The 9,551-nt window shown below is 26.9% G+C and overlaps 1 protein-coding gene across 1 annotated transcript; it reads right to left on the bottom strand.

Moving 5' to 3' along the window:
• Positions 1 to 300: 300 nt before the first annotated feature.
• On the bottom strand, positions 301 to 2,556 carry LOC106769741 (transcription factor MYB14). Its single transcript, XM_014655479.2, has 3 exons — positions 2,150 to 2,556; positions 1,944 to 2,073; positions 301 to 1,252 (listed from the first exon to the last, which is right to left on the bottom strand). Exons 1-3 carry the CDS (start codon positions 2,280 to 2,282, stop codon positions 727 to 729), a joined length of 789 nt encoding a protein of 262 aa, XP_014510965.1. The 5' UTR covers positions 2,283 to 2,556; the 3' UTR covers positions 301 to 726.
• Between the last annotated feature and the right edge of the window lie 6,995 nt (positions 2,557 to 9,551).

Here is a 9,551-nt window from a genome sequence, read left to right as displayed (position 1 = left end):
ATTGACCTATAAGAAAATTATAAAAGTTAGATTAGATCTTAGGTTAATAGGTTTTCTCCTTTTCTTATCCCAATGATCAGATTTCTTTAACAAAAATTATGATATAGTTTTATACTAAAATAATATCTAATTGCATTTTGAACGTTGAAATGTTTGGTCCAAAATGTACCGCCACTAGCCCATTACCACACCCACACCCGCAACCAAAAATTTTATTTTCCGTCGTCTAATGAATCACTTGCAAGTTGCAAAAGAACCAAATTCACCATAGACTTTTCCAAAATTGATCTTCCATTTGAGTGTAAATGCTTAATCGTGATACCAGAAAAGTCTTAAAAAAGGGCATGGATTTTTGAATAATAACGTTTAGGACATCATTTATTGATATTACAATCAAAAAGCTCTAGCCTAATTAAACACTAATTTGTAAAATACAAAAATGTTAGAAGATTGGTGTTTTCCACTAAAAAAAGTAAAGTCAGTGTTTGACAAGTAGATTACATGTGTACATACATTACAGAACATTAGCCTTTCCCATTACTCTGGCCGCTTTCTTTGTCAATGGATGACTCCAAGATCTTGCAGCTGGCGATAATGGCGTCCCCACAACCACCGAAATTATGGTACCCTTTTGTTGCAACGGTCAAATTGAAGTTACCCTTTCATTTGAACAGTATTATCCGGTAAATTTAATAATACCCTCTTCGAACGTGACATTTGAAAATTTCAGAACTCTGGCAATTCTGTGGAATCAGTGGTCCTGGTGAATATGTCATACCAGAAATCCATGCCGTCATCAAACTTTGAATCGTAAGCATGACTCTGCTGGAAAGTTTCCTCATAGTTAGTAAAAGGGTATTGAAATGGCATCTGATTTGAGATTGTCATGGATGGTGATGACATGGAGGGTGTTTCATCAATTGCAGGTTCTGACCAAAAACTCTCGTCAATCACGGGCATTGTCTCAAGAGACTCTATGTCTTCACACTTTATATTTTTGCTTTCACCAACTGTGACCGATGAAAAATCACTAGAAGTGGTGCATGCAGATGTTGAATCCATTTCTCTGAAATTAAAATTGGCAGCTTCTGATTCAGTTATGATGCTGGAATTGGAATCAGAACGTCTGATTTTTGGCTTTGTGACTCTTCTGGAATTTAAATTCAGCAACCTCTTCTTCAAATTGGTGTGCCACACATTTTTTATTTCATTGTCAGTTCTTCCTGGCAATTTTGCTGCAATTGCCGACCACCTGAAAATAAGGATCAACACGGTTAATATTATATTCGAGAAATTATTGCACGAGATTCGCGTTCACTTTGTTTATTGTAGTGAATCGGTAAACAACAAACATTGATGTTGTCCTAATTCTATAGTACACGGAAAATGAATCTCATGCTCATATTGGTATTTACGTCTAACAAATGTCATAATTGCATGTGCATAAACTGCCAACGGCAATTTGTTTCGTGCGAGGCAGATCTAATCAGAGATTCCTTCCCTGGCAGCCCCACTTTTTGTTTTTTTCAGTTTTGGTTTCGATGTTTAATAGTCTATAGTTTTGTATTTCAATACTCTCTTTCTTTTAATTAACATCTGGGTTTACGCAATTAATTACTTATATATAACTGCATATCTATCATAACACTCTTTCTGTGATCACTTGCACCGTCAAAGGTGGGATCGTATACCTCGATTTTCTCACACAATACTCCACTCCCCATTATGAAATAAATACTAATTAATTAACACAGCATTTATTACATTTTAATTTTCACCCAAGTTGACAATAATTGCCTCCGACCCCCACCACTTGATCAACATCCATCGGAGAAACTTTGGAAAAACCGCACATATCATGATTTGAGCAAATTAAAAAGATCAGCGTGACGTGTAAACTAGACATGTGCATGATGTTTTTGTCAGAAATGATGAATGAATACCTGTTACCCAGCATCTCGTGCAGCTTAATGATAGTTTCTTCTTCTTCAGATGTGAAATTCCCTCTCTTGATATCAGGCTTCAAATAGTTAATCCATCGCAGTCTGCAACTTTTTCCACATCTTAACAGGCCTGAGCAAAATGGTCATAGGAATTAGAAGAAAAAAGTAAGCAGAAAGTGTTAGAAAGAATAGTGAATAATATTTACCAGCTTGTTTTGGAAGGGCACGCCAATTTCCATGGCCGTGTTTTTGGATGTAAGAAGTGAGGATTTGATCTTCCTCGGGAGCCCAAGGACCCTTCTTCAATCCCATCTTTTCACAACAAGGAGCTCTGACCATGTTTTTGATGGGAAGATGAAGAAATTGATGGAGTAGAGAGTAGTAGTATAGTATGTGCTAGTCTCACTAGCAAACTAGTTCTTTTCTCTCTCCTTCAACTTCGTTTCCAAAGACTATCGCTGGCTATTTATCCTTGGATACTCCGCACGCCATGACCAGAATGGTCCAACAATACGAAAAACAAATTTCCATATTCAAACCATTTAGCAGTTTCCGCGAAAGGGGTTTCCTTTCTTTCTCTCTCTCTCTCTTTCTCTCACGCATACACAAAGAGAAAATAAAAATAAATGTTACATGCATATACTAGTGAGACTTGGGAGTGGTGAAAGAGTGACGACAAATTTCGCATACATTCATTGTCATTTGCCAACCAAATTGCATACATTTATTTCTATATGCTAATATTGTATAGAATGCCACGTTGCTTTCTCTATCCACTAAACTATTTATTAGTTAATCACATTACATTGAAAGATTCGTAACAATATCTTTTCATTTTATTTTTATTCACTTCCTAATTTTATTAATGTTTTATTTAATTATTGGTAAAATATATAAATTTAAGCCCAATTTAAAGCTTATTGTTTATAGGAAGTGAGTAGGAAGCTTAGACAAAACTATCATAATTATTATTTTATTGGTATTGGATGCAAGTTGATGGGAAAAAAATGTGTTTGAGTATTACTACTCTTAAAAATTTTCAGCATAATTTGATTCTTACAAGTCACATTTTAACAATCTCACATCCATTATAAATTAGGAAAATATATAATGTAAATTTCTCATTACTATAATTTTTTTTAAGGTTGAAATTTTCAGCAAAATTTGATTCTTACAAGTCAAATTTTAACAATCTCACATCCATTATAAATTACGCAAATATATAATGTAAATTTCTCATTACTATAAATTGTTATTTTTAATATTGAGTTTAGCTTAAAACTAATTTTTTAAGAAGGTATCGTGATTATTTAATTTTATTTTAATAATTTTTTTAATCTATCATATTATTTGTTATCAAATCATCTATTAATATCTAATAATATCTAAAACCTATCATTCAAAATGTACATCATATAAAAGAATGTATTAAAAAAAATATATCAACTATAAATAAGAGGAATTAATAATATAAATAAATACAAACATTATTTTCTTAAAATAACTAATTCTTCTAAACATGCACCTCCGAAAGGCCTATGCTCCATAATCAGCTTTCAAAATGAAATTATTAAGTTGTAAAGATTTTTTATTAAAACAAGTTTATTATGAAAAAAATATATTAAGAAAACAGAGAATATATTGTGTCTTTATATATAAATATAAAGTGAGTACGATGTAAGGTATAAAGAATGAGTCGGAGTTTCCTTTCACATTTAATAGGATTGAGTATAGATAAAGTGATATACATTTTTATTCATTTGATGCCTATTATAAAGATAAAATAATTATAAAAGAATGAATTTTTATATTTAAACAGAAATAAAAAATAATATTAAATATAAAAAATTAGATTTGTTATAGTATTAACAATAATATCTTAACTGTAGCACCCAATTTTTTTTTAATAATTTTAGTTTATGCATCCAAAAAAACTGACAAGGAATTTTTTACAAATTTATGAGGATTTCAAAACTAATTCTTGAAAAAGTAAAAAACAAATATAAAGAAATAAGAAAAGAAAGGAAAAAAAATTAAAAAAGTAGTTTGAGGAATAAAGAATAACAGTTGATTTTATGTTATTTGTAAAAAGCAATAGTTGTGACAATAATAAATAATAAAAAATGACAAAATATATAATTAGTCTCCTTTCTACCACAAATATATTTAATGTGGTATTGCATTTTTTATTTTGTTAGTTTTTATTGTTTTAAAATTTATTTGGCAGAGCTAAGTGATAACGGTGAGAAATAACAAAAATGTGTATACTTTTATTTAAGATGGAATAATCTTTGAAGTAATTTATAACAGGAGTCAGTGTAAAATAGCTAGAAAAGATAGAGGTCAAATGGTAATGATCTGAAGGCTAATTTTGATAGGTATTACTCATTGTCATTTAATTCATCACTTATCTACTTAGATATGAGGTTATTTGTTTTTGCTGTCAGATTTTAGATACTTGACACAAAACAAATCACTTAACAAATAAAGGTTTTAATGATTGGAAACATCTTTTTTGAAATTGTTTAAAGAAACCAATGTATGACTTCATGAACAATATTGACTTGTAAGTCAACTTTAAAAAAAAAGTTTTAAAAATGGATAAACATCTTAAAGGACTTATAAGTAAAGAGAAAAAAGCATGGGAAGGATGATATAGTTAGGATAATTCGTGTTATTAGATATTTTGGTGATAAGATTTAGCTTTTCGTGATAAATATGAAGGGATTAATGGAAAAAAGAATGAAGTTTTAGTTCTCTTATTGAATTTATTGAATAGAATCCATCCTATCACACAAAAACGCTCTGATCTCATAAAAATAATGAAATTTTGTTGTCATTATCTTAGTAATAAGATCTAAAATTAATTAAAAAATTTGTTTTTAACTATTCACTGCACTTTTTATGTGAGTCATCAAGAGCAGGCGACTATCACATACTACCTTATCTGAAATTTATATATATATATATATATATATATATATATATATATATATATATATATATATATAGAGAGAGAGAGAGAGAGAGATAGAAGAATTTCTTTTAAAAAAATTGAATGTTTATGATACAACACATGGGACGACAGTTTGAAAACAAAAAGTTTTGGAAACTATTGATTTTAGGAAAATCATATTTTAACACTAATTTTTGACATCATTTTGATATTGTACACGTGTCAAAATGTGATTGGACGATTTCAAATTAAAAAAACTTTGGTTTTTTTCTCTTTTAAATATACTCTTGTTTCAATTTTTTTTAATTTGAAATCATCCAATCATATTTTGACACGTGTACAATATCAAAATGATGTCAAAAATTAGTGTTAAAATATGATTTTTCTTAATTTTAATATTTGCAATGTGATGGATGGAATGCGAACGCGAGGAGTGAATAATAAAAAAGGTATGCAAAGTAAATTATTAGACGTAAATCTTAGAGTGTTATATATATACGGAGTGAGTGATGGTCAAAGTCTTAATTTAGCACTGTGACGTCAAGAACCCTTGTACTAAATCTAACTCTTCTCTTTTAAGTTTCACAATATATTTATATTGTATTTTTCTCATTTGAAAACGCACTGGGAAATTTAACCCGTGATGTGAAAGGTTAAAAGCTTAAAGGCTTAGTTGTTCCGAATTGGATATGAAAGTCAATTATTGCGTGTGGTAATAAGTCAAAACAGGATATGGGACACAATGGTTTATAAAACTAGGTCACCTTCCCAACCACACGGGATATGTCTCCATGACCCAAGAATCAACTCAAGCAACTCTATAACTTGCCAATTTTCTTCCTTTTCCTAAGATTTCAATTCATCCATATATTTTTATTCAATAACTATTTTACACACTTAAATATGATTAGTATATGATGTAAACAAAAAGAAAACAAAAATATGATGTAAATTAGTAAAAGGAAAATTATATTAAGGAAGGTCACTGTAGTTAAAGAAATTATCCATATCTCATTCAGTGTGTTTGTTAATTTGTTTTATTTTTTTTAAAGAAAAATTAAGCAGAAATTAAGACTAAATCAATATAATTAAATTAAACAAAACGTTCCTGTTTTATCATGTAAAAGAATAGCAAAATTTGTATCATTATCGATATTTATAATTTTTAAATCAAATCAAATTAATGCACCATTATTAGTATATTTATAGATAAGTGTTATCAATTATTTAAAGTTTGTTATTTCGTTTGATTCAAATTTTATATAAAAGTATTTGAATTAAAAAATAATAATATGATTCAATTTGAATGTGATATTTAAGTGTAAACTAAATCAAATTTCTCTTTTATAATTTAATTAAATTCTTTGTTTTGTTTCTCATGCAAATTTTATAATTATTTTTAATTTAGCAACTTATCTAACAAATTATAAACAATGAAGGGATTCCAACATAACTTAAAACAAATATTGTATAACTTTATATGAAATATTATTTGAATAAATCTAAAATAAATTATAATCGTCTATTATCTTCGTTCACTATAAAAATATTATTAGATACATATTAATTAAAAATAAAAAATATTTAATCATCTTATGTATGGATTTAAAAATTAATATTATTTGAAAATTGAGAATTATTAGTTTTTATATTGTTATTAAATAGGTATCTTAACTAATTATTAAATAAGTTTTCAAGAATGAGAGATTTCACATCAATTAAAAATAAAACAAATTTATAATATATAATTATGTATAAACATTATTTTATAAGTTTGATTTTATATGATTAAATTAAAAATTCTTTAAAATCAAGGCTACTTTGAATTTATAAATTAACTTAGTTTCTAATTGTTTTAGTAGCTAATTTATTAAACTCAAATATCACTAATTAATTCAATCTGGATAATTTTTTTTTCTTGCAATGGTTATTTACACTAAGTTTTTAGATTTAAAAGAGTAAGGGAAATAAATAAATAAATATAAACACCAATAACATCCCCAAACTCATTCAACAAGTGACATAAAAAAAAGAACAATTTTTTTTATAAAATTCTAAAATTTAATTAATGAATGTTTTTGGGGATGTTTCGTAGATATAACTGATATGCCTTGCCAAAAAGACAAATAAAAAACAATAAAATGATAGCCAAATTATTTATATATGTATTTTGAAAATTACACATTACATATTTTATGAAATATGAAATAACTTTAAATTAATAAAAAAAGTTGTAGACATAATTTATATAACAGAAATTGTTCATTTGATGATGTTTTGTAAAAGCAAAATTTAATTAGAAATATTGAATGTGGCGTAAGTCATACCATGCACATATACATGCATAAATAACGAATTAAAAACTATACGTGATAATGATAACATGCATTATCAACATTCTTTATAGTCGATACACTGATTATATATTAATTTATATTTGAAAGTTTCAACTCACCCAGTTTGATGAAATTCTTTATACCAAGTGTAAGAATAAAATGAAAAAAATAAATAATTATATTCTGTAATTCAACCCAAAAGAATTACCATATACAATATCTCCATTATATAATTTGTATCATTGCTTAAAGGTCAAGAAATAGAATACAAAAACTAATAATGAAGTGCACATATTTTGACTTGATCAGTGATAGTAAAAGAAATACAAAAATGTGGATTCAAAGCGTAGACTTGAGAACATGACATGTGAGCACAAACAATACAATCCTCGGCCTAAACAAGAATAATACTATTATAATGATTAACCGTAGACTCTGACTTTTTATTATACCACGTGTATGGCCGAAAATGTGTTCCATTTTGGCACATTCGCTGTTTATTATTATGGGAAAAATGAGTTAAGGTCCCATATATACTCATATCATATTAAGCATATAATAACAAAAATTAAGAAAAAATATTATAACTGAATGTTCAAAGACTAATCTACATTGATGATGCATCACAAAAAGAAAATTATCAATAGATAATTATGTTAGTGAGTACAAAAATTGGTTAGTTAAACAAAATTATTGATTATAAAAAATGTGTCAATAGAGTACTAGTTGATAAATTTTACTAAAAGATTGGGAAATTTGTTGGTATTTATTGGTGAAAAAAAAAATTGATGGTATAAATTAATTGTAATTAAGTATTGGTTAACATATGTCATTAGTTATTGACAAACTTTTTTTCGTTATTAAAATCATTGATAAATATCGCGATTTTGTCTTATTTTTTTCTTCTATTCCTATCCTCATTATTGTTCTTTATCATTATGTTTAGTACCTTTGACTCATCTTCATCCTCCTCCTTCTCCTTCATTTCCTCTTTCTTATTTTTGTCCTCCTTTTCCTCATTTTCCTCCTTTGTTGTTGTCGCCACTAGTCCTGTCACCGTCACTATTAGTATTGGCATTATTGTCATTATCATAGTTGTTTTTCTTCTACCTATCTCCATTTAATCTATAACACACTCCTTATTAGATTTGGTGAGAAAATAGACATCCATTTTACTGATGGATTTATTGAAAGAATTATCGACGAGTTTTAAAAAATTCAATTACTAATGAACATATGATAGATTTTGAAAAAAATTAATTTACAAACAAATTTTATCACAACATGATCAAAGTTGAAGCTAGAACTGTGGTGTCAATTTTACCAATAAATTTTACTCAGAAAAATATTCATTGATAATTAATATTTTGCATTATCGACAAATTATAGCAATCACTAGTGGTATTATGTTCTTGTTTAATATGTTTTGAGGAAAAAAAAAACATTAAAAAAAAACCTACACTAAGCTTTGATTATAATCAAAACTAAAGCATAGAGAAATATTAGACTTCGGTTATGGTTATAATTGAAGTCTACTATCCTTTCTGATTAAAAACATTATTTAATTTTAAGAAAATTAACCAAAGTCTAATACCTTTAAAATTAAACAAATTTTTTAAACCATAAAAGATATTAAACTTCGACTATTATTGGAACTGAATCCTAATATCCTTAAAATCAAACAATTTTTTTTATATTAGAAAGAGTTCAGGTTTTTAGTTAGTATAAAAATCTTCTTATTCTATATTATTTATTTATGGTTTCATGTTTCAATTTGAGAGAATTAAAGCATTACATGGATTTTTTGTCTCAGTTTATAACTGAAACTAAAAAATTACTTTTTTTTACCTCATTTTGATATGGTTTGATTCTACAACTAAAATACAGTATCTAAAATAATTGGTACAAAAATCCTTTCCTACACCAATAAATAGATTCATTATCGACAAAAATATCCGTTAGTTATTAAAATTCTAAAACTATCAATAAAATTTGTCAATAAATTTTATTTTATCATTATTTTTTGGTAAATCCTATTTTACAGCTATATTTTTTTTTCATCAATAAAATTTTATTAATATTAGATTTTCTTGTAGAAATATTTTAAAAATTTTATCAAATAAAAAAACATTAATACAAGTTAAAGTCGTATAAAAAATTCACACTATTCCAAATATTAAAATTAATTTATTTCTGTATACCCTACTTAAACTCACATTTGATTCTTTAGAATCCCTAATATCTCTCGTTGTTCATCGATCACCGTGATGAAATCATTACCAATTCTACTCAAACGTGTTAGACACTGACTAAACA

This window comes from Vigna radiata, chromosome 8 (assembly GCF_000741045.1).
Source record: "Vigna radiata var. radiata cultivar VC1973A chromosome 8, Vradiata_ver6, whole genome shotgun sequence".
NCBI lineage: Eukaryota > Viridiplantae > Streptophyta > Magnoliopsida > Fabales > Fabaceae > Vigna > Vigna radiata.
The sequence above is the reverse complement of the archived record's forward strand: the minus strand, read 5'-3'. Positions and strand labels throughout refer to the sequence as shown.

Bases quoted from the DNA above. Each gene is read 5' to 3' on its own strand.
- LOC106769741 (XM_014655479.2), bottom strand. From the start codon at position 2,282: ATGGTCAGAGCTCCTTGTTGTGAAAAGATGGGATTGAAGAAGGGTCCT. The intron at 2,074-2,149 runs GTAAATATTATT...CATTTTGCTCAG, and splicing joins TGCCCTTCCAAAACAAGCTG to GCCTGTTAAGATGTGGAAAA. The intron at 1,253-1,943 runs GTATTCATTCAT...CCTTATTTTCAG, and splicing joins CACGAGATGCTGGGTAACAG to GTGGTCGGCAATTGCAGCAA.